Genomic DNA, 25,877 nt, shown 5'->3' with positions numbered 1-25,877 from the left:
GGGGTCACTACTAGATTAGGGCGCTTAGTGTTAATTTTTTTTAACGCCCGCTATCGCTGGATAATATCGCCTGGTTATCGCTTTATTAACAACGCTAACTGCCTAGGCGATAAAAAAAATCCAGCGATAGCGGCATTTTGGGAGGTTATCGCTGGTAATGCTGCCATAAAACTACAAGGATAGGGATATACATGGCTAAGTCTGAAAATTAGCAGACGTAAAAAAGCAGCGTTAACCGCGGTTAGCGCTGCTTTTTTTTGTCTCTAACAGGGTTAGCGTGAAGCTTGATAATAGGAGAAATGTCGCTTAGTGACATTTCTCCTATTATTTTGCTCCTGAACGCCCCCTTTGCATCTCATTAGAGATGCAAGGGGAAGCGTAGAGTAAAAGGGTGCTAACGCGTGATTTTGCATGTTAGAGCCGTGTTGTTGATGGGGCGAAATTTTTATCTCCGCTTCTTTGGCTTTTAAAATCAAAAAAGCTGAGTTAAAGCCCTTGTTAATATGCCCCTCTGCTCTTTCGCTGTCAGGCCGCTCATGAATAATTCTGCCCGCTGTCGCCCGGATCTGCCCTGGGATGGGCCGGGGGTCTCTGGAGGGTGACTGACAGCTGACAGGCCCGGGGCGCGACCCCCGCACAAGGGTCTCTTGTTGGCAACGCCCCCTGACCCCCTCCAGACGGGTCCATTGTCCCTGTGTGACCCCCCCCTCCCAGGGCTCGGCTGCTGGCTGTGACTGCCCCCCCTACCCCCGCCAGTCATGCCTCTGGCCTCTGGTGCCCTCTCGGGGCCCCGTCACAGGGGCCCCTTGTTGGCTGTCACTCTCCCTCTCTTCATCCTTCCGCCGGGTGTGGCCCGGGTCAGCCGTCAGTGGGTGTGGCGCAGCACCCCCTCCAGGCCGGGCCGGCCATGGCTCGTCTGCAGAGGCCTGCCCGGGGTGCGGGGCCAGCCCTGGGTCCCCGTGTGCCCGAGGCTGGTGCGTGCCCAGCTCCAGGGCCCCTGGTGGCCCGAGGGCGGGGGGTGTTCAGCCCTGGGGCGCCTCTGTGCCATGGCAGGGCCCTGGAGAGAGGGTCTCTCTCTCGATGCCAGGGAAGGGTCTTGGCAGTGTCTCCCTGGCAGCCCCCTCTGCCCCCCCTCCCTCCTCGGGCCAGGGGCTTGTGTTGAGGGGGGCAGTCCCCGGGTTTACTCTACTGTAGGTTTGTTTTCGAGCTCAGCTCAGCCTCCTCTGCCAGGCGCCGGCGGGTGGGCACATTCTGGGCGCCCTCAAAATCCAAGAATGAACGGGTAAATGGATAGATAATGAAAGAAAGGATGATTGAATGAATGAGTAGAAGTATGGATGAGAGAAAAGGTAAATAGATGGATGGATGAGTGAAAGGATGGATGGACGGATACATGGTGGATAGGTTTGCAAATGGTTGAATATGTTTGGGTATAGATGGGCACACAGATGGAAGGACAGAATGAACGGTGAAAGACTGAATGATGGATACAAGAATGATTACACCTTGTAGCACCCATTATCTAAAGTATCATTTCCTATACATTGACTTTCAGGTTTATATGAGTCATTGCCTCTACATAATGTGTGTGTGATGTAACGCACTCCGACATCCTGCCCCACATACTTGGGATGAGTAACACTCTAAGAGAAATTAAAAACACATGAGAGACGGTCTAAGTGAAGATGAGGGCGCCATTGGAGGGTGGTAGCAAGGCCGGACTGGCCAACCGGGCATCGGGTGTTTCCCTGGGAGGCTGGAAAGGGGGGGGGGGAGCGGTTTTGTTACAGGGGGCTGGCACTGCAAAGTTCCTTATATATCCAGTAGTTTTCAATCAACAATAAAAGCGGCCTCACTTATACTCAGGTGTGGTTCACCATCGTCTTGTGACTAATGTACCTGCTGGAGCGAGAGGCCAGTTTTGAATCATCTAAGGTAGCAAGCAGCGGCCATACTGAAAAAACGTGAAGTGCACGATTGCCTCAACCTAATATAAACTTATTTTGACTTGTACTTAAGGGGTTGTCTATTTACTTACTTATATACTATTGCGCCGCCACCTCTGACGTGTCTGTAAAACTTACCTTTTGTCCCCAAGTTTTGTCCTTAATTTTGACCTTTTGTCCTGAATTTTCGACCTGAATTTGACCTTTTGTCCTGAATTTTTACACTCGCCGTCCTGAATTTGCACCCATGCCAGTTGGTCACCCTAACACGATCCTTCACTCACGCACACACGATCATTCACAACCAGACCCAAGATACAACGCGCTGCAACTTTTGTTTGTCCTTAAAACTGCCCGCACTCAATATCTGAAGAGTTACTCAACAACCATCGTAAAGGGAACCGGTGTCTGCGGCGACTTGAGCGTACCTGGAATAGGGTGACCAGAATTTTAAAGAAAAAAAACGGGACATTTCACAAAAATAGAAGAAGGACTACACGTTTACTTCAAGCGAGGAGAGCGCTGCTCAGCAGAGAATTACAGAATAGGCTGAAAGAACATACATAAAATTCAATTTTTAAACCCAGTAGCTTGACTGATAATTAAATTGGTTTCTTAAAACAATTGCTAACTATCCCTGCTTTGTAAAACATAAAAAAAAACTCCCACCGTTTTCAGTCGACCCTCTCTAAAAACCGGGACAGGAGCTACATTTCTTGAATTCTGCTGGGACAGCTGGTGAAAAACCGCGACCGTCCTGCAAATCCGGGACACCTGGTCACCTTAACCTGGAACAAACCCAGTGTCCGCCCCTAGGTGGGCACCGAGGTGTCGGCCCGAGGTGGGCACCAAGAGGCGAGTCCCAGATGGCTCCACTCTGCCTCTTTCCGGCAGGATGCAGAAAGCCCCCTCTTGCCAGTTTGCTCAAAATGTACAAATTTCTGGCAAGGGGAGTTGGCTATGGCTGCCCCAAACCTGGAGCACAGAGAGCTTCTCGTCGCCACTGGTGTGGAGACCCCGGAATCTCACCGTACTGGCTGGAAGTTTCTGCCCCGTCTTTATACTAAAATTACAGCTAGTGTGCATATATTCCAAGGAGGGGCGGGTGATAAACTCCTCTCTGCCAGTGGAGTTCTCTGAGTTTTGCCCACTTTTCCTCTTCGAGTGAGAAGTTCCAGCAAAACGTTAAGTTGGCAAGCAAGAATTTGCTTCCTCTAGCATGAATTTTGGGCAGTAGAACGCCTTCCAGCGAGATTTCTCAACATGGCGGTCAGGCAGGCAGTGACCGTTAACATTGAGAACACTGCCGCTTGAGGAGATAATCTACTTGAGTGTCAGAAAGAATCAGTGCCCTCTGGAGCGCCGCACGGTGCTGTTTGCGCTGGTTTTACAGCACGGAACAAGCTCCCACGCTAAGAATTACCACGAACAGTGCCGAATTCCCCCATTCGCGAACTCCACAGAATATTATGTAACTCCACGAGTTCCGCCCTACGCGTATTCCAAGTTTGGGAACGGTTCTGGGTAGTTCTGACCCTTTTAGCGTACTCGCTACAGACCTCGTACCAGGGTCTCTTTTGCAAGGCGCTTGCAAGGATGACGTGTGTAGCTGGAAGCCTCCTGGCAGGACAGACCCAAAACAGGAGTACAAAAGAAAAGGAGTTTCTCTTACTTAACCCCTTCCCTGGGGGGGGTTTCACCTCCTGTGCGGGGGGAAGGGGCCGCGCGCGGCGCCGGCGTGCTGGTGACGAGCTCAGCTCGTCATGAGGCACAGCGGAGCTGCACTCATAATGAGCTGAGCTCGTCACGGCCGCACCCGTTTTTCGTACGTTCAGCACAGAGGGGTAATCAGCCCCGCGTGCGAATGTTCCAACGGCCGTGACGAGCTCAGGTCATCATGAGTGCAACTCAACCGTGCCTCATGACGAGCTGAGCTCGTCATTAGCACGCAACAGGTTAAATACCTGTTAAGGAAAAGGCAGTGAAGCTATCTGAGCCTAATAAGGACCCTCTGCCGCGTCTCCTCCTCACCTAGAAGTCTGACGCACTACAAAAGATCCCCGTAATGTCCTGTAGGAGCCCTGCAATCTATATGCATAGCCGGCAAGCTCTCTCCATCGGAGCCCTGCAATCTATATATGCTGTCTGCACACTCTCTCCATCGAAGGTCTGCAATCTATATACAGCATCTGCACTCTCTCAACATCGGAGCTCTGCAATCTGTATGTGTTGACTCTGACAACTCTCTCTATCGGAGCCCTGCAATCTATAGACATGGTCTGCACGTTCTCTCCATCGGAGCCCTGCAATCTATATACCTGTCTGCACACTTTCTCTATTGGAGCTTTGCAATCTATACATGCTCTCTGCACACTCTCTCCATCAGAGCCCTTATTAGACCTGGCACCATTGGCGTGGGTCTCCCTTCCATTTTTTGCTGTTGCCTCGTCTGTTTTTGCTGTTCTAGATGCTTTGGGCACGTTGCCACTGCTATTCAGTGCCAAAGTGCAAGTGCTCCCTATTGTAAACTGTTGTAATGGATTAGTGACTCCATGATTGGCTCATTTGGTATACATGTCAGACCTTAGTACAGTGAACCATGTGTGCCCAGGGCCTGTAAATCAAATGCTGCTGGTGGGCTTGCAGCGCTGATTGTGCCACCCACAGAAGCAGCTTGTAAAATGTGTCTCAGACCTGCCATTGCTGAGCCTGTGTTCAGTCTGGGACTGCCATGTCGGCTTGGCAAGTGCACACACTTGCCAGTACCTAAACCTTCCCTTTTCTACATGTTAGCCACCCTTAAGGTAGGCCCAAGGTACACCTGTGGGCAGGGTGCATTGTATGTAAAAGGTAGGACATGCCCTGATGTGTGTGGCATGTCCTGATAGTGAATTACAGCCAATTTACTTTTTCACTAATGCAAGGCCACCTGTTCCCGTAGGCCGAATGGGCAGTTTGATTATAACATCTTATAATCCTAACAGACCCAGGGAACTAGGTAGAAATTCGAGTTTAGTATGCATGAACACAGAATGTTAAAATACATATTCTAGTGTGGGTGATATTTACATTCTGTGTTTGAAAATACCACTTTTAGAAAGTAGGTATTTTCTTGCCTCCCCAACCAGTATGCCTCTGCTAGGTTTGTGTATTCCATGTCTGGTTTGTGAGTGACAGGGGGCTGGAGAGGGCCTTGGCCCAGGCAGTCTGATGGATCAGGGCTGGGCTGAATAGGGCCTGCATTGAATAGAGAGTAGGGGGTGGAGATTTCCTTTCAGCTACCTGGGCCAGGTCTGCTTTCAACAATGCTGTCTCCACCTCCTGCCAGGAAGCTGCACAGAACTGGTTTTGGCTTGGCACAGGCACCCTCTGCCCTCAAAGGACAAAGGATTTACTGGTATAAATATTGGTGCCCAGACCCCAGAACTTTAGATCACTTCTGGGAATCAAGACGAACCTTTGCCAAGGAGAAGAACCAAGGAAGCTGAAGGAGACTGCCCCTGTGCTGTTTTGCTTTTTCTGGGCTTGGACTGCAATGGTTACTTTATTTGCCAAGGAAAGGGGAAAAGGACTGTTTGTGAACTTTTCATAATCTGAAGTGTGCTTGCTTCCTGCCTGAATTCTCACGGATACAAGACTTCACCACCAGCTCCCCTGAATTCCCTTGCTGGGAATTCTACCTGCAGAGAGGTGTCTACTGTTGTTTGGGCCCTCTGAGAAGACTGCGTGTCACTGGGAGCTGGGAGCTGGAAGCGTGATGCAACGAGGAGAAGCGTGTCGCTGCTGCAGCAGTTGGCATTACATCGCCGACGAAGCATGCTGTTGCCGCAGCTGTTTGCCGTCGCATCACTGACAAAGCGCATCACATCACCAGAGAAGCGTGTCGCCACCGCAGAGGTCGCCGTCGCATCACTGGAGGACCGTGTCGCAGGGCCTGTCTCGGCTCAGAAGTTACCAAGTTCGCCACACGGCCTTTGGGCGTGCACGCATCGCATCCAACGTTGTTGCATCGCATCAAAGATGCCATTTTGTCGCATAACACTGGATCGTCGCATCGCATTGAGACGCCATCTTGTCGCATCGTCACCGGGCAACAGTAAGAAATGACGCATCAACTCCCCACAAAGTAAGGAAGCAAGCCTCAACTCGCCTGCGCAGCAGTAAGGAACCATCACATCCACATCCACTCCCCTGAGTGTAAGGAAAAGCGCATCAACTTCCCTGCTACCCTTTCGCTTGTATTGCGTGATGCATCCCAAGTTCTTTGCGAGTAAAGTGTCACATTTACCATCTACATTGAACTAAGCTATTTTCTACCATTTTAAAGACTTATTTTTGATAACAGTATTGTGGATTTTTGTCGTTTGGTCTTGTGTTAAGTCTAGTAAAGATTGCTTATTTTTATAAACTGATGTAGTGTCCATTTGTAGTGTTTTCACTGTATTACTGTATGTGTTCACAAATGCTTTACACACTGCCTCTGAGATAAGCCTGTATGCTTGTGCCAAGCTACCAGGGGGGTGAGCATGGGTTATTTAGGAGTGTAACCCCCTTACCCTGACTAGTAGCAAGGATCCCTATTTGGAGAAAGGTACCTACCTCTGCCAACTAGAGACCCCCATTTCTAACAGCCCTGCAATGTATATATGCAGTTTCTGTACACTCTCTCTATCGAGGCATGCGATCTAAATACACTGTCTGCACAGTCTCTCCATCGGAGCCCTGCACTCTTTATATGCTCTCCGCACACTCTCTTCATCAGAGCCATGCAATCTATATATGCCGTCTGCACACTCTCTCCATTGGAGACATGCAATGTATGTACGCTGTTTCTGTACACTCTCTCCATTGGAGACATGCAATATATATCCGCTGTCTGCACACTCTCTCCGTTGGAGCTTTGCAATCTATATATGCTCTCTGCATGCTCTTTATCGGAGCCCTGCAACCTATATCCGCTCTCTGCACACTCTCTCTATCAGAGCCCTGCAATCTATATTCGCTATGTGCACACTCTCTCTATTGGAGCTTTGTAATCTATACACACCGTCTGCACTCTCTTTACATCAGAGCTCTGCAATCTAAATGTGCTGATTCTGCACTCTTTATCAGAGCCCTGCGATCTACATACACTGTCTGCACACTCTTCATCGGAGCCCTGCAATGTATATCCGCTGTCTGCACACTCTCTCCATCAGAGCTCTGCAATGTATATACGCTGTTTCTGTACACTTTCTCCATCTTAGGGAACCCTTGGCTGTAGCAAATACTGAATGGAGTCTAGTGTGCCTATTGCAACATGTATCTGTCACACACACTCCGCGCACGGATACATATAAACACATGTCAGTCGCTCTCAGTAGGGCTGGTGCTTGTGTTGTGCTCATCCACACCATTAAGCTCCACTCTGTGTCTACATCCGTGTTACAAATATGTATCCAGTGCACACGCCTGATTGTTATGTGTTGAGGTGGAGGTAAAAATCCACAGCTTGCTAAGATGAACCTGAAGCAGGGACACACGCTCTCCTGTGCCATGAAAGGGACCTTTCTGAGTCCGAGATGAGGTTTTTATAGCCGGCACACTAAGGCAGGTGATAGTTTCTGGATGCGGCGCTGTGCTGACGGTTCCGAGCAGGAGACCCGCCTTCACTGTCTTGTAACCTTCTGTTCCTGCAGGTTCGTACATGGAGAGTACACGGTGGACGTGACTATCAACGACTACCTGGACATCTACTGCCCGCACTACGAGGGCACCCCGCTGCCGGACCGCATGGAGCGGTACATACTCTACATGGTCAACTATGACGGACACGCCTCGTGTGACCACCGGCAGAAGGGCTTCAAGCGCTGGGAGTGCAACCGGCCAGACTCACCCAGCGGGCCCCTCAAGTTCTCTGAGAAGTTCCAGCTTTTCACCCCCTTCTCCCTTGGCTTCGAGTTTCGGCCAGGGCATGAGTATTACTATATCTGTGAGTACCCTCTAACAAGTATTACTATGTCTGTGAGTACCCTCTAACATGTATTACTATATCTGTGAGTACCCTCTAACAAATATTACTATATCTGTGAGTACCCTCTAACAAGTATTACTATATCTGTGAGTACACCTCTATATCTGTGAGTACCCTCTAACAAATATTACTATATCTGTGAGTACCCCCTAACAAGTATTACTATATCTGTGAGTACACCTCTATATCTGTGAGTACCCTCTAACAAGTATTACTATGTCTGTGAGTACCCCTAACAAGTATTACCATATCTGTGAGTACCCCTAACAAGTATTACTATATCTGTGAGTACCCTCTAACATGTATTACTCTGTCTGTGAGTACCCCTAACAAGTATTACTCTGTCTGTGAGTACCCCCTAAAAAGTATCACTTTATCTGTGAGTACGCCTACTATATCTGTGAGTACCCCTAATAAGTATCACTTTATCTGTGAGTACACCCTAACAAGTATTACTATGTCTGTGAGTACCCTCTAACAGGTATTACTATATCCGTGAGTCCCAGGCCCATAGGAATGAATTATTTACAACAAGGGGTGGTGATGGACAGAGTCTCTGAATTAAGCAGAATACTCTCACCCAGTCAAGAGATATGGGCTAGATCCAACACCGTTTTTTAGCTCATTGCACCATCCCAGTTTCAGAACCTGGCTGTATGCAAATTAGTCTGTTCCTGGCCCAGTGCATCATGGGAACAGGGCAGACCAGACTACAAAAGCCAATTCTTACACTGGGAAGGAAACAAGCTTCCGGGGACCGGTTTCTGGCATTTCAGCCGTCTTCGGCCCGGCTTGCTTGAATTGCTTGCATTAGTTAGTGCCCAAGAAGGAATATCTGCCTATCTAGCGCTCTGTGAGTTGCATTCTGGGCACAATTCTTATGATATTCTTGATACCTACGGAGTACTATTCTGGGTATAAGTATTACTGTATTTGATAGAGACTTCTAGACTCAGATTCCCGACCCTTTAATTTAGGCAGGTGTCAGACTGCATTTGGAAATGCTTTATTAGTAGTACCCCTGAGCTCCAGTAGGTGGCGTTGATCGGCTCCGTGTGGTGTGTCGTCGTGTTGTCCGCATCGGAAATGACATCTGCAGCACTTATAGAAGCACCACCCAGGCACCCTGATTTCAGTTCTTTTCTTTCTGTGCCAGCCAGCACTGATCCGGAGAAGAGCTAACCCCTCAGTTGTTTTTTGACAGAATTTGATGACGTTTTGTCGACTGTTTTTGAGGTATTACCTCCCAGTGTGTTGAGATGTGATCTCGTAAGACAGGTTTTTAAGCCTTGCAGTGCCTGTCACCAGCCGATGTTGGTGACGGACCCGCACCTTATCTGTCTGCGGTGCCTGGAGCGTGACCACAACCCTGGGTCATGCTCCGATTGCCGGGCCATGGCACTCGAGGCATAGTTCTTTGGACCCTGCACTGACTCCGCAGCCCCCCGACTTTCTGGAAGCCGGAACCACCACGCTTAACTGAACTTATGAAGCTTATGAAGCCATGCGTCTAATTTTTGGGTGGCCTGACTCTACTGATGTGCCTTTGGGCCCCGCGGGGTTTGAGGGGGCCAATCTGACTCTACTCTGGCGGAGCCGGCAGGCCTCCTGGGACCCATTCTTTCATCTGGACCAACGCCGGTCGTACCAACTTGACATTCCCCAGCGCTCGTCCTAATGCCGATACCCACCAGTGGCACCATCCCCATTGTCATCCCCAACTCCAACACAGAGCCGGATGGGCGTCATCCAACTCCGACAGGAACCGTGCTTCTTAGATCGAAGCCTGACCCCTGTTCCCATGGGCTGTGACTTGGGTGGAATGAGATGGGTCACCTAACCCTGACGAATGCGAGCCATACGTAGAAGACCCTAATATAGACTGGCGCGAGGAACTGGGTGAGGCCACCGGCCTGGGTACTTCTCCAGATCCTTGTATGCTTTCTCCCCCTACCATAGCTATGGAGGAGGGAACCTCATACGCAATGGCGCTGCTTAGGGCGGCTGAGGTCAATGACCTTCAGTTGCCGTTGGCGGCAGTTTAGCTTAACATCTTGATATGTGCTGCCGCAGGGTGTCTCCTCATCTGACCCCTACTCCTGTTCAATGACGCCCTCACTGATGTCCTGTTGAGGACCAGGTCCAAATCCAACATAGGGGCTCCCGTGAATAGGACGATCACCCGCTGCCATTGCCCCATGCCAGGGCACCCAAACTTCCTCACCCAACACCCTACCCTGGAGACCTTGGTGGACAAAGCCTCGACTTCCCAGGGTGCATTCCCTACCGCACCCTTGGATAGGAAATCGAAAAGACTGGACTCTTTGGGGAAGAAAGTGTTTTCTTCTGCCTGCCTAGCGTTGCGGTCTGTGAACACTGCATGCCTTTTGGGCTGTTACTCCCACATTCTATGGGACACGTTGTGCAAGTGCTGTTACAGGTCCCGGAGAAGGCCCGGACCGTACTCTCTCAGACTGTTGCCGATGAGAGAGTCGCAGCCAAGTTCACAATTCGTTGTGGATTGGACATGAACGACTCACTGGGCAAGGCTGTTTCATCAACGGTGGCCCGAGGTGCCATGCCTGGTTGAGAATGACTGGCTTTTCAGGGGATGTCTAAGCTTTCCTTATAAACATGCCCTTCAATGCACTCGTCTCTTCAGAGGGAAACAAGGAAGACTCGGCGCTGGAGCGCTTTAACGACTCGTGGGCTATGGCCAAGTCCTTGGGCCTCTCTGCTGCCCCACGTCACCGCCAGTGAGCCTTTTGCTCCTTTTGTGGCTAAGGAAGGGGCTTCCAACTGCACCAGGGGGACAGGAGTCGAGGCCGGTGCTGGGCTGGATTCGAGGCATGTACTGGAGCGCTAGTCAAGGCCGGTGCTGGGGCAGGAGTCGAGGCCGATGCTGGGGCAGGAGTTGGCTCCAGGAGTCAAGGCTGGTGCAGGAATCGTGGCCAGTGCATGGGGCAGGAGTCGAGGCCTGTGCTTGGGGCAGGAGAGTCAAGACCGGCCAGTACTGGACAGGAGTCGCTGCCGGTGCTGGGGCAGTATCATACAGTCATCGTTGCTGAAGGAGCTACAATTGAGGTCAAGGTATAGTTGGATGCGCGTTCTTGGCGCACATGAACACACCGATCCGCCCCTGGGGTGCTTGGAGGGCAGGGTCTCATTACCCTGGCAGGCCCGGAGCGGGCAGTGTCATTAACCTGGTAGGCGCAGAGCGGGCCCATGGGTCCTAGTTCTGGGTCAAGGGGAGCAAATGGCTGCAGCTCGGAGGCACCAGGGCAATTAGTGCCAGCAGCGCCCCCAGGCCACGAGGAGGAGGGCTGTACTCTGACAACTAGGTTAACCTGCAGCACTCTTGAAAGAGAGTGACTTGTTTCTGAAAGGGGTGCACATCTCAGCTTCGTTGAACCCTGTTGGATACAAGGACGAACGTGGACTACGCAGAGGGCGACTGCTGTCCGGTCCAAGAAGGCCACACGCTGCACACCACAAGTCCATTTGACTCCCTCAGAAACAACAACAAAAGAGTGTTCGTAGCTCATCGGGAAGGCGAGATTCAGAGCACTAAGAGAAAAACAACACCTATTTGGTGTTATAGAAAGCCCTCACTCACCGACCTAGTCGGTGACATGCTTCATCATTGGGCCCCACTGGGAGTGGCCGAGTGCCACCCCAGTGTGCTTCAATGCCAGATTTACTGCGGAGCGGGTAATGTGAAGTTGTGAGTGGCTAGGTGGTTATATAGGTGAATAAAGGACGTGTAAGTGGTGAGGTTAAAAATGTCTTAATTGTGTCAAAAAATTCCTTTATTGCCTGATCAATAAGACATATTAAAATATGTGTAGGAAAACGGAGCCAAATAGATTGAATGGCTTGTTTCCTATAAATTTACGTGTTGGTCAACATGTTTCTGCCAATGTTGGTGTTAATTTACCTGGCATTCGTCAGGACCTATGGTGTACTAAACCCCGGCGGTATGGACACGCTAAGGCCCACCCTACCAAAGGACGTGAAAGTAAAAAGTTATGTCAAAAAAGTGCAACAAAATGATAGGTACTCGCAATTTTGGAGACCACGCAAAAATTAAAATGCACTTGACAGGTGAGATTCTATCACACCATAGACCTCGGGAGGGGGGTGGTGATGCAATTGGCACACCGCCCTCAGCATCAAGCACCCGCTTGGTACCTGCTACTGCCCTCGGGAACCGGGTCTCGCCATTAAAAATAAATAATTTGTGGTAGTTTGAAGGTGAGGTTCAAGAGGAAACAAACTTTGCAGCTGTAAGGATGATTTCTCGCTGCAGAACTGAGGGGTTTTGCAGCTGCTCTGCTGTGTTCAGCTACCTCTGGGCCCCTCCCTCAGATACAAAGTTCAGGTGTTGCTCACATGTCATTTGCCCACACACAGGCTTTACTAGCCAGATATGATAGGGCGCACTATGACGAGCTAGAGACCCTACTACAACACCTTCCAGATCAATATAAGACGAGAGCCCATGATCTTATACAGGAAGGTAAGCTAATAACTAATACCTCCATTCGCTGTGCTCTAGATGCCGCAGATACAGCCTCCCGAGCCATAAACACCCGTGTCTTTTACGCAGACATGCCTGGCTAAGGATATCTGGGTTTAAACAAGAGGTTCAGACTACCATACTGAACCTACCCTATTGATGAACAACATTTATTTGGACCTGAGGTGGATTCATCTTTAGAAAAGATGAAAAAAGACGCTGACACCGCCGAATCAATGGGAGCCTTGCAATCGCAGGCTTCCAGAAGTTCCTTTCGCCGCTCCTCTTATAGGGGCGCCTCTAGAGGCTTCAACACAGATAACGCCTCCACTTCATACTAAGGTCCCACACACACCTCCTCTACCAGAGGTTATTACAGAGGAGGATGCAGGGGCAATAACAGCAAAGGTAGGGGCAAAACTACCAATACTCGCACAGCCACCAACTCAAAACAATGGGTCTCATTTATGAGGCCGTGCGTCACTTTTTGTGACGCACCAGTGGCGTAAAAAATGCACCTTGTTGCGCCATATTTACAAAGTGACGCATCTAGGTAGATGCGTCACTTTGTAAACCCCTGCGCCACATTATACCTGCGCCAGGTATAATGTATGCAAGGGGGGCGTATTGACGCAAGAAAGGGTCGTAGAAGTGACGCAGTGAAATCTATGAGATTTCACTGCGTCAATTTAGGACACAAATGCATCAATTTCTTACGCCTGCCACACAGCAGGCGTAAGACTGACACAGGCCCTTTCACATGGGGTTTGCCCATTTGGAAGGACTCATAGCTGGAGTTGCGTCACTTTTGTGACACACTCCAGCAATGCGTCACTTTTGCGCCAACAGATACGTCAGAAATACTGGCGTATCTGTAACTCCTTGCGCCATGATGCATCATACTGTAAATATGACTCATCAATCATGTAACTCATTGCGACATGATGCGTCATACATTAAATATGACGCTTCAGGAATGTCGCAAGGAGGGCGCACTGAGAAGTGACGCATCGCTGCTTTCACGCAGCGATGCGTCATTTCTCATAAATGAGGCCCAATGACTTCCCGTCGCTCCCCCTTGACCATTCTACTGCAGTCGGGGGATGATTAACCCAGTTCCTACCTGTCTGGAACAATATCACCAGAGACAGGTGGGTGAGACAAATTATCCAATCTGTTTATTGCCTGGAGGTCACTATCGCTCCCCCCAATATACCACCCAGACAGCGCCCAATGTCAACAGAACATTAACACTTCTAAAACAAGAGCTGCTTTCCCTACTGCACACACATGCAATAGACCCAGTGTCGCTTCAACATCAAAACACAGGAGTTTACTCCCCGTACTGTCTGACCCCAAAGAAGGATGGAACCCTGAGGCCCACCTTGGACCTCAGACCATTGAACCTCTGCATACAATCGGACCATTTCCACATGGTTACTCTTTAAAAAATCCTTCCCCATCTCATACAAGGTGATTTCCTCGCCACCTTAGATCTCAAGGACGCCTACTTCCACATTCCCATTCACCCTGCTCACAGGAGATATCTTCGATTTGTAGTGGACGGTCAGCATTATCAGTTCAAGGTTCTCCCGTTCGGAGTCACCACAGCTCCCAGAGTCTTCACAAAATGTCTGGCAGTGGTGGCGGCCCACTTAAGAAGACAACAAATTCACGTCTTCCCATGCTTGGACGACCGGCTCAAAAGCCAAGTTCCATACCCAGGGTGTACATCACACACGCACCGCAATCCAACTACTCCATGACTTAGGGCTTACAATAAACCTCACAAAGTCTCACCTCCAACCGTCCCACATCCAACAATATCTAGGCGCCACAATAAAGTAAAAGTCCACATTTGTAAAGCGCACAATCACCCGTAAGGGTCTCTAGGCGCTGGGGGCCGTCGGGAAGATACAATAAACACCTCAAAAGGCCTTGCATATCCCAATCCAGCCAGGATAGCAAGCACACAAGCCCTTATAACAAAATTCCAGCCGCAACATTCACTTCCAGCTCGAGTGTTTATGCAACTCATAGGGATGATGGGCTCTTGTATATTCATAGTACCTCATGCAAGACTCCAAATGTGACCCTTACAGGAATGCTTAGCACGTCAGTGGAACCAAGCTCAAGGTCAGCTAACAGATCTGGGGCCAGATGTAGGAGCCCTAATACCGGTCGGAAACGGCCGATTTTGGCCGTTTCCGACCGGTATTAGGGTTTTCAGATGTAGGGCATGCATTTACAGAATCGGTATTTTACCGAATCTGTATTTACCGATTCGGTAAATACAGACTCGGTAAAATACAGATTCTGTAAATGCAGATGTAGCTGCCACAGGGCTTTAAGAATCGGTATTTTACCACCCAATCCAATTGGGTGGTAAAATACCGAATCCAGGTGTGTATGCACATGTGTGCATGCACACCTGTGTCATGTGACACACAGACATGCCCTTAGGGCATGTATGTGTGCCACATGGCACACAAGCCTGTACTTGGGGTGCTAGAGGGTGTCAAAATGACACCCCCCTGCACCCTTGCAGGATTCGGTATTTACCGATTCGGTAAATACCGAATCGGTAATGCCCATTGATTCCTATGGGCTTCAATGCCCATAGGAATCAATGGGCATTACCGATTCGGTATTTACCGAATCGGTAAATACCGATTTTTACAGATTCGGTAATTCAGAAATTTGAATTACCTAAATCTGACCCCTTCTAATTTACCTACTCTTAAATACCGAATCGGTAAAATTCGGTATTTTAGAATCGGTAAATGGTATTCACCTGCATCTGGCCCCTGGTGTCTAGAGTGGTTTGCTGGTCGAGGATTAGCTTTGCTCTCAGTAGAGCGCGTCTGGTTGTCCACGCGCTGTCCGTCGGGTGTCAGTAGCGGGTCTCGCCCTGGGTTGGTTGTGTGCTGACAGCATTGCTCGAGCAGCTGGTCACAGTCCACAGGTCGCTGCGCCCATGGATGTGACGGGGGCGCGCTGGCCGGGCGCCCGGCGAGGAGTGGGTCTTGCCAGCTCGCCCATGTGCCTCTTGGCTGAGACTTGATGTTTTGCTTTTGGCGGGAGCGTGGGAGGCTAAGAGGGGATCCCATGGAGGGCAGTGTGTGGGCTGAGCTCCTGCGTGTGTGCCAGGAGCAGTGCCAGCCTGCCATCTGCTCTCGGTGCCTCGTGCCACCGCGGCCAACCGCCCCCTCACCCCCTCCAGACTCGATGGAGAGCCCCCCCCTGCACGAGCAGGACGTGTGTCCTTCCAGACTCACTAGAGACCCCCCCCCTGCACGAGCAGGACGTGTGCCCTTCCATGCTAACCCCCTGTCCCGGACAAATGCGGGGCCTGGCACCGCGCCAGCAGCCGGTCCTTGGTAGAACTCAAGGCCTCTGGCAGTCAAGACGAGGGTAGTGATGGCATCCCGGCCCTGGCATGTGCCCCCATCCCTCTCACTCAGGACGTCACCCCACCGGCCAACTCTCATCTCCTTCACACTCCCTCCTTCCTGTCACCCAATCACCCGCCGCACCCCTCTGTCACACCATCACCCCCTGCACCCCTCTCTGACACCTTCACTCCCCCCTGCACCCCTCTGTCCCACCATCATTCCCCTGTACCCCTCTGTCACACCATCACCCCTGCATCCCTCGCTGACACCATCACTCCCCCTGCACCCCTCTCTGACACCATCACTCCCCCTGCACCTCTCTGTCAAACCATCACTCCACTGCACCCCTCTCTGACACCATCACTCCCCCCTGCACCCCTCTGTCATACCATCGCCCGCTGCACCCATTAGCCCTCAGCTCAACCTGGAGAGTGGCTGCTGCTTGAGGAATGTTTTGATATTGGATACTATAATATTCACTGCACTCTAGCATCTCGTCCCATAATGCTTTGCAGGGCCTTTGGTTGGGATTGTATTTTTGCCCATACCTGTGCTCGGGGTGGTCCTAGGAGGATGGGACCACCACCAATCGTTCAGCATGAGGTGCTCTTTGTGTAAAAGGAATCTGCTTGGGTCTCTCCCCAGGTTAGGCAGGACCCCAACATCATCACCCCTCTCACTGCTTGATATATTTACAATTTCACTTTTGTGAAATGTTTAGATGCATTTTAGCATGTTCAGATAGAGTTACTTGTTGTTTTACCAAAGGTACATGAGGTTTGTGTTTTACTAATTGGAATGAGACTCTGTTTTTTATTCAACTCTGCGTAATTCCGCGTAGTGGTACTCTGCCAACTTTGCCCACCCTTAGTGACTCTGTCACTTCTCTGCCACACGATCACTCCCCTGCACCCTTCTGTCATACCATCACTCCTCTGTCATAGCATCACCCCTGCACCTCTCTGTCACACCATCACTCCCCTGCACTCCTCTGTCATACCATCACCCCCTCCACTTCGCTATCGCACCATCACCTCCTGCACCCCTCTGTCATACCATCACCCCCTCCACTTCGCTATCGCACCATCACCCCTGCACCTCTCTGTCACACCATCACCCCTCTGCACCTCTCTGTCACACCATCACCCCTCTGCACCCCTCTGTCACACCATCACTCCCCTGCACTCCTCTGTCATACCATCACCCCCTCCACTTCGCTATAGCACCATCGCTCCCCCTGCACCCCTCTGTCACACCATCACCTCCTGCACCCCTCTGTCATACCATCACCCCCTCCACTTCGCTATCGCACCATCACCCCCTGCACCTCTCTGTCGCACCATCACCCCTCTGCACCTCTCTGTCACACCATCACCCCTCCACTTCGCTATCGCACCATCACCTCCTGCACCCCTCTGTCACACCATCACCTCCTGCACCCCTCTGTCACACCATCACCCCCCTGCACCCCTGTGTCATACCATCACCCCCTCCACTTCGCTATCGCACCATCACTCCCCTGCACTCCTCTGTCACACCATCAAACAAAATGAAACAAAGAAAAGTTTCCAATGGAAAGTGTCAGCATCATAAGTTATCATTGCTGACTGTCCTTGTGTGGGTGTGTGTGATGTCAGATCGAGCTCCTCTTGATTAAACTGTGGGAACATTGAGGCGCCATCTTCTCTCTCCTGACACCTTTCTTTTCTCACCCAGCCTCCACTCCTCCCCATCCGGTGGACCGACCCTGCCTGCGGCTGAAGGTCTACGTGCGGCCGACGAGTGAGTGCCGTCCGTTGCGATGGGGATTCTGAAACGATACAGTGGGAAGAGAACACATAACTCTTATTCCATGAAGACGCCTGTAGTGTGTCCCGCATCCACAAGCTGTCCTTGTATCCAAGGCCCACCTCCAACTTCGGATGTTGTCTCCGACAGACCCCTTCCCAAGCACACACTGTGGCACAGGCGCCCCTAAAAACCCGTTCTCCGTGCTCAGCATCCAGCCAACGCTCCCCAACTCCAGCATATACTCACTCATATCTATATCCAGGGTCTGATTGGGGTCACAATTCGGCCCGGGCACTCCTAAAAAAAGTGGCCCACAGTCCCAGGATGTGCCTTTTCAATGGCGTAAAAAATGCGCCTTGTTGCACCATATTTACAAAGTGACACATCTAGGTAGATGCGTCACTTTGTAAACCCCTGCGCCACATTATACCTGTGCCAGGGATAATGTATGCAAGGGGGGCGTTTTGACGCAAGAAAGGGTCATGGAAGTGACGCAGTGAAATCTATAAGATTTTACTGCGCCACTTCTAAGACACAAGTGCGTCAATTTCTTACGCCTGCCTCACAGCAGGCGTAAAACTGACGCAGGCCCTTTCACTTGGGGCAATGTGAAAGGATACATTGCTGGAGTTGCGTCACTTTTGCACCGTTCAGATACGTCAGAAATACTGACGTATCTGTAACTCCTTGCGACTTAATGCGTCATACTGTAAATATTACGCATCATTGGTGTCGAAAGGAGGGCGCAGTCAAAAGTGATGCATCGCTGCTTTCACGCAGCGATGCGTCACTTTTCATAAATGAGGCCCCAATTGATTGGTCTCATTTGGCACATGTTAATAGAAATGTTTGGTAATTTTAACATATTATAGCTTATAGAGCCAGTAGTTGGGTAAAAACTAGGAGCACTGAGATGTAGCCTGCCCAGCAACTGCACACAACGGGGGACCCCTTTGCAGCATACATCACTGCTGCTCCTTCTCTTTGATCGTCAGCTTCCTCTGGGTGCTCAACATCTGGAACATGAACACGCTGGGTCGCTCCTCCTAGACAGTCTCACCTACAGGGCCAAGCACACTCCTTTCCTCTCTCAGCAGGCCGGCCAGCTTCTGAGCTCTTTAGGCAGATCTCAGCTCTTCCCACAGAAAATGCGACTTCAAGTGATGTCTCCTGACATATGGGAGAAGGATTGACCCCAAGCCGGCTTACGTAGCTCTACAGGTACTCTGCTGAGCTCTCCCTTCCTTGGTCAAGAAGAACGCAACACTGGAACAAAGTGGGGTGGTTTGAACCTCACTTTTGTGCACATTTTCCTGAGCAGGTATATGGATCGGCTATCTAAGGTTTCAAGACCAATTTGGCAGGTTCTCTTGTATGTGTCATTTACAGGCTGCTCTTCAGGCACAGCCTTTGTGCAGAGTGATATTTCTCACAGCAAGTAGCAAATGGACTGGCTCCAAGGATAGGTATCCAAAAGTTGGGCACATGGGAGTGTGCGTTCTCTGCACCTGGCTGTCATCAGCCCTCCTGAAGCTGTAATAAGGGACATACCAAAAGGCTGGCCCTGCCGAGAGACGTCCTCATCTTGAGCAATAGAAACTACAGGCATCCACCTACTTACCATCCACCAAATAATAGTGCTCACACAAAACTAATCGTCAGCCTTTTGATAACAAGGTTGTTGTTGAATTCCTGAAAGTAGCCTTCTCCATGTTCCCCACTTGTGGCTGGGTCTCCACCCTCCATCCATAGGAATGCAGGCAGTACACGTCCATTGTCAGAGGATGCTATACTCACCCTCCATCTTGTGCCAGGCTACAACCAAGGGCATCTAAAAATGATCACACGGGCACCAGTGTCCAGATTCGTACCACACTAAAATTCCTACTACCAATCATGTGCTACTCATGTACTATACTTACATGCACTCAATATGCACATGGAATATCAGTGAAAGATTCTGGATTTTACATAACACAAAAAATGGGTCTGGTCACACTCAAACTTGCATAACACTTGAATCTGGCACCACCACATTTTGTTATGTACCCGAGACAGAGAATGTAGCCTTGTGATGAAAGTACAGCTAGACCTGGTAATAGGGTGGTAAATATTCAAGTACTATGAAGCTTTCAGGCTTTAGTATATGCTCAAGAAATGCACATTTATTCAAAACAAATCCAAAGTTGTAAATAATTGTGAGTCACCCAACGGTAGTCAGACAAAATATCGAAATTAAAATATCGATATACAATAATATCGATGTTTTAATATCGATGGTATAGAATATCGATGTGCCATAATATCGACAGACAGAATATCGAGATTAAGGTATGTATGTTAGTAATATCGAAATTTTGTTGTTTAGTGTTATGTATTTTATTTTGTTGTTTATATGTTTGCTAAATATGTTTAGAAATGTATGTTTGAAAATTAGTAATTTTGTTAACATTTTGCGTTTTAGTATTAGAGCGGGTTGTGGGTTTATAGGGGAATAGGGTGGGAAGTAATTTAATAATAATTAATTAATTAATATATGTTTGTAAATATTTTTAATTAATAATTAATTGGTAATTAATTAATATTAATTAGTTAATTAATTAATATATGTTTGTAAATATTTTTAAATAATAATTAATTGGTAATTAATTAATATTAATTAGTTAATTAATTAATATAAATGTGTACATATTTTTATTTAATAATTAATTGGTAATTAATTATTATTAATTAGTTAATTACATTAATTAGATTAATTTTTTCATATATATAATTTTTTTTATTGTTAATTAATTATTTGGGAAAAATTAATATTATTAGTAAATTAAATTAATTATAGCTAATGTGCTAATATATTTACTTTATTGTTATTGTTAATTAATAATTAATTGGTAATTAAATAATGTTAATTAATTTTGGGTAAAGGAGTATTTTTGGGGTTCAGGGTCAGTTTTCAGTTCTTGGGTAAAGGGGTATTTTTGGGGTTCAGGGTCAGTTTTCAGTTCTTGGGTAAAGGGGTATTTTCAGGGTTCAGGGTCAGTTTTCAGTTTTTGGGTAAAGGGGTATTTTTAGGGTTCAGGGTCAGTTTTCAGTTCTTGGGTAAAGGGGTATTTTTGGGGTTCAGGGTCAGTTTTCAGTTTTTGGGTAAAGGGGTATTTTTAGAGTTCAGGGTCAGTTTTCAGTTTTTGGGTAAAGGGGTATTTTTAGGGCCCAGGGTCAGTTTTCAGTTTTTGGGTAAAGGGGTATTTTTAGGGTTCAGGGTCAGTTTTCAGTTTTTGGGTAAAGGGGTATTTTTAGGGTTCAGGGTCAGTTTTCAGTTCTTGGGTAAAGGGGTATTTTTAGGGTTCAGGGTCAGTTTTCAGTTTTTGGGTAAAGGGGTATTTTTAGGGTTCAGGGTCAGTTTTGGGTTTTTGGAGTACAGGGGTATTTTTAGGGTTCAGGGTCAGTTTTGGGTTTTTGGGGTACAGGCGTAAAGGGTAAAAATAAAATAAATTTAAATTTTATTTAAATCAATTAAATGAAATTAACAAACAATAAAATTACATTAAATTATTAAATTTTTAATTTATTTTAAATGTATATGTATTACTTTTAATTTTTTTATTATGTTTTAATGTTTTTATTAATATTTGTTAAATTATATGTATTTTAACATTATTTTTACATTATTATTAATACATTTAAAAAAACGATATTTTTAATTTCTATATTTTTGTACTACGATATTATTTTTTCGATATTTTTGTACTTACCTTTATGAAGATAGGATCCCGATATTATTGTCCTCGATATTTTTGTTGCGATATTTTTGTATTGCGATATTTTTGTGGTCGATATTATGTCATACATTCTCACCCAACAACATAGTAGTATCTCCTGTGTTGAGCAGATGGTTTTATGCAATGACAATAGTTGTATTCAATGACTGAGATCAACACACATCCTAATATTGGCAGAAATTTTATAAGCAACCACAATGCTTGTCACCCATGCTACAGCCTCTGTGTGCTCATTCACAGATTCTCTCCAGACGTTTTTGTAAATGTCCAATTCTTTAAACAACACCTCACATTTTTATTTAGCACATTTCTAGGGAGCTCATCATTTTGGTAAACATGGGATTGGAGATTCCCAGTTGTGCACCTCCTTACACTATCCTGCATTAATTGCTAGAATAAGTGCTGGGGCCCAAAGTTTCATTCAGAAGTCCGTTGCTGGTGCTATCGAAGGTCAAGGTGCTAAATACCAAGGCTACATAATGTTGATAGCATATCATGCCTCTTAACTCTAATATCAGACACTCCTTGCCTTTTATCTCACTCTTGCAGGTTACATTTCATCCTTGCTTTCTGTGTTTGTTGCTATTTTTCCAGCTTTCTTTTCCTCCTCCATTTTGCCTTTTGTGTTTTTCTCTCCGTTGGCTGGATCAAAGTTTGTTGAGTAGCAATGTGTGCCACTCCCCAAAAATGATCGCCAGTGGGCCACACCTGTAACCACTGGCTCAAATTAAGCACTGCCTGCACTGCATACCAAGGTGCCACTGACATATCCTTTGCTAACATAGCCATGCTTGGCAGTCGTTCACTTCTGACATTGACAACCCTTCACCTCTTGGCCCTAGCTACCTTTTACCTATTTTGGTCTACATCTCTATTACCGAACAGACAATACTATCCCAACAATTAATACTACCACGCATCAAATACTATCTTACATTCCTAACATTAAACCTACTTACAACAGTACCTCAAATCCCTTATACTCACTGTTCACACCTGATACTAAACTATGCCCTTAAACATACCTCACACCTAATACGAACTATCACATGTAATACTAACCTGCTCCCTAACACAACCTAAGACCCGATACTACTTCATGAACTCATATTAGAGCACACAATACTGCCCAACCTCACTACGACCCACATCTGACACTACAACAAAGCTTCAATATGACCACAGATTTTATAATACCTTCTACTAACACGTATTATACAAAATCACACTTCTGACGCTACATATCACCATAAACTGTCCCACAAGATGTAAAACTGCACCACATCTTATACTACTCCACCTCAAAAACTACCATCGCTAACAGGGCCGCACCTACAACTTTATCCCATCTCTGACACTCTCTGCCATTTTGCCACTGAGGAAACACCATGCCTCTGACACTACCCACTTATGACACTACTACATCTGTGGCACTATCCTACCTATGCCACTACCTGCCTCTTTTGCTACTTGCATCTGACATTACCCTGCCACTGACATGATTCAACCTCTGATACTTATGGTCTGTGACACTTCTCTGCCTCCGATACTGCCGCCCCTCTGAGACTAGTACCCCACTACTGCCACATCCATGGCTAACAGTAGTCTGCTTCTGACACTCCATGTGACTGTGCCTCACACCTGACACTACCTCAGCTTTATACTACCCACCTCTGATACTACCCCGCTGCTCAAGCTACCTCACCTTTTATAGTACCTATATCTGATAGTACCTCACTGCTACTAGTTTAACCTTGATACTAACCACCTCTGATAACACTCCAATGCTAACACTACCTCCCCTTAGATACTGCCCATCAAATACTACCCTGTGCTGATAGTACCTGACCTTTTATCCACCTACTTCTGATACTTTGCCATCCCTGACTTTACCCTGCCTCAGAGGTTACCCCACCTCTGTTTCGACCCCACTCCTGGTACGACCTCATCTTGACACTCCCCTTCTCTGACATTACTCTACCTCTGATACAAGTCTATTGCAAATACTACTCACCGCTGATACGACAACATTGCTGATACCACCTCAACGTTTACACCCCCGACCTCTGATACTACTCCACCCTAGACATTGCCCTAACTCGGTAACTTCCCCACCTCATATTCTACCCTCTGCTGTTGCAACCTCACATTTGATACTACCCACCTCTGACATTAATCCACTTTTGGTGCAAGCCTGCTTTTGTACAACCCCCTCTGGGCACCACATCTCCCTCACACTGGCTTTGTGCTTGTTGTCGCGCCTCTGTATGTCTCTGCGCGTGGGCTTCCTGCCGCAGTAACAATAATCAATCAACGGGAAGCACTGGAGCCTAACAATGCTTGTTTCTTTCTCTTACAGATGAGTCGCTGTTCGAGTCCCCAGAACCTATTTTCACCAGCAATAACTGCAGCCGCTGCCTGCACATATCACAATTAGGCCTCGTGCTTGCACTGCTCTGGAATCTGCTCGGATCCTAGCGCCTAGAAGACAGCAGAAATTTCAATGATAAATCCAGAGGGAGCATCTGAGACTCTTGTAATGGGACATGATGGCCTTCAGCGGGATTCAACCGGTCTCAGCAGGGCTCAACCCGCTTCAGAGAAAGTCAACCGGTCTCTGCAGGACTCAACCCGCTTCAGCGAGACTCAACCGGTCTCTGCAGGACTCAACCCGCTTCAGCGAGACTCAACTGGTCTCAGCAGGGCTCAACCCGCTTCAGCGAGACTCAACCGGTCTCAGCAGGGCTCAACCGGTCTCAGCAGGACTCAGTGGCACTCAGATGGCCTATACGTGCTGCACAGGAGATCGGGCTCTGCCTAACGTCTGCCCCACTTTCGATTCTTCCGCAGTGATTCTGATCTTTTCTTATGACTTCTATCCCTTCTTCCACCTCATTGTGCCTGAAATACTTGAGCCAATCAGAAGATCCCTCCCTGTTCATCCCCAGCTGATGTGAAGGTGATGTCATTCATGGCCTATATCATTGGTCCTCTCCTGTTTCTCAACTCTGACGTAGGTTTGTTCACCTTAAGTAAGACCCAAGACGATTGGCCCCTGGTGGGGTAAGATATGAAACAGTGTTATCTGATTGCCCAGTGGCCCTTCACCGATTCACTTCCCTCGGGGGGGCTTCCATGGGTCCCCTGTGTCAATAACTTTGCACTGACAATGTGTTGTTGCACCCTTGGCCAATTCATACTTCTGTCTGTAAACTGTTGGATTTACTCCTGCCTTCACCAACGAGTATCCGCCACGCTGCTGCTTGCCTTCCACACGCCTGCACACCGCTGAGTCTTGATTTAGAGAAGGTGATGGGAGAATGCCTTGAATCTGGCACATGATGAAATTTCATAGGTCAAAGGGAGCAAACAGATGAAGAATTGAGCTGTTTCGGCATTGAGGGGTCTTCATCAGGCACATGGCAAACAGATCGGAAAGCAGAGGTTCTGTAGCAGAACACCCGTACGGGTGCGTGTTCATTTCAAAGAACTGTGGAGAACTGAGGACTGGACTCAACCCGTTTCAGCAAGAGTCAACTGGTCTCAGCAGGGCTCAACCGGCCTCAGCAGGACTCATTGGCGCTCAGATAGACTATATAGGGTTCAGCGATGCTCAGCAGGACTTAGCGAGGCTCTACGGTAATGCCACAGGACTCCTCAGTCAGATCTGCTCTCCGATTTCTCGTTTCCAATACTCCATGAAGCGGATTTGCCCAACCATGGGGAGAGGAGCCGGGAAAGTCACTTCTGACATTGCACCCTTCCTCGGCTATGCGACGCGCGTGTTGTCGTGGAACATGAAGACTCAAAAGATACAGTGGAGACAATCTGTCTTTCGAGAACCAAGGACTGATGTTTTTCGAAGGAGTTGTTGTTTAAAGCAGTGTTTTTAATTTAAAGGATGAAAATCTGGGCACGGAGACGAGGACAGATTTGATGAGCTACTTCTCAGAAGCTCATTCTGGTGTGGGTTGTGGGTGTTGGCAGTTGGGGCTCCGCCCCCACATCTGGTCTCTGCTGTTCTCCTGTCCCGTATGGTCCAAGGGACGAGGGTGGCTTGTAGATGGCACTACCTTTGACACATGAATGTTGGGGGGGTCTTTGCTAGTGGCTGGAGTCATGTTGACAAGGACCAAGAGGTTTTTAGGGCCATGACTCTTGCCCTTGGCCAGTGTACGATGTTGCTGGTATTAGGTACCCTGTACCATTCACCGCTGTGAAGGTTTCTATACCACTTTGGGGCCCCATTGTCTTTCTTGGACTTCAAGGCAGTGATGTTTGGCTTACGTCTCTTAAATGTTTGTAGTCCACTTGGGATGCGGACACCTCCTTTTTACATTTCTAGAACAGCTGCAATGTCTTTGAATTTTCTGTAATATATCCTGTCCCCGGCACAGGAGATCGGGCTCTGCCCAATTTCTCCCCTACTTTCGA

General features: G+C 48.2%; 1 protein-coding gene across 1 annotated transcript in view; it reads left to right on the top strand.

The window, feature by feature from the left end:
- The window catches only part of EFNA2 (ephrin A2), a 155,844-nt gene extending 131,816 nt beyond the window's left edge, over positions 1–24,028 (top strand). Inside the window, exons 2-4 of the mRNA XM_078669582.1 lie at positions 7,625–7,917; positions 17,590–17,655; positions 23,803–24,028. Of these exons, the coding sequence (XP_078525708.1) occupies positions 7,625–7,917; positions 17,590–17,655; positions 23,803–23,921 (478 nt within the window). The 3' untranslated portion in view covers positions 23,922–24,028. The remainder of the gene's footprint in view (positions 1–7,624; positions 7,918–17,589; positions 17,656–23,802) is intronic.
- Positions 24,029–25,877: the final 1,849 nt, after the last annotated feature.

This window comes from Lissotriton helveticus, chromosome 12 (assembly GCF_964261635.1).
Source record: "Lissotriton helveticus chromosome 12, aLisHel1.1, whole genome shotgun sequence".
Taxonomy (NCBI): Eukaryota; Metazoa; Chordata; class Amphibia; order Caudata; family Salamandridae; genus Lissotriton; species Lissotriton helveticus.
This window is presented reverse-complemented; position numbering and strand designations above follow the sequence as displayed.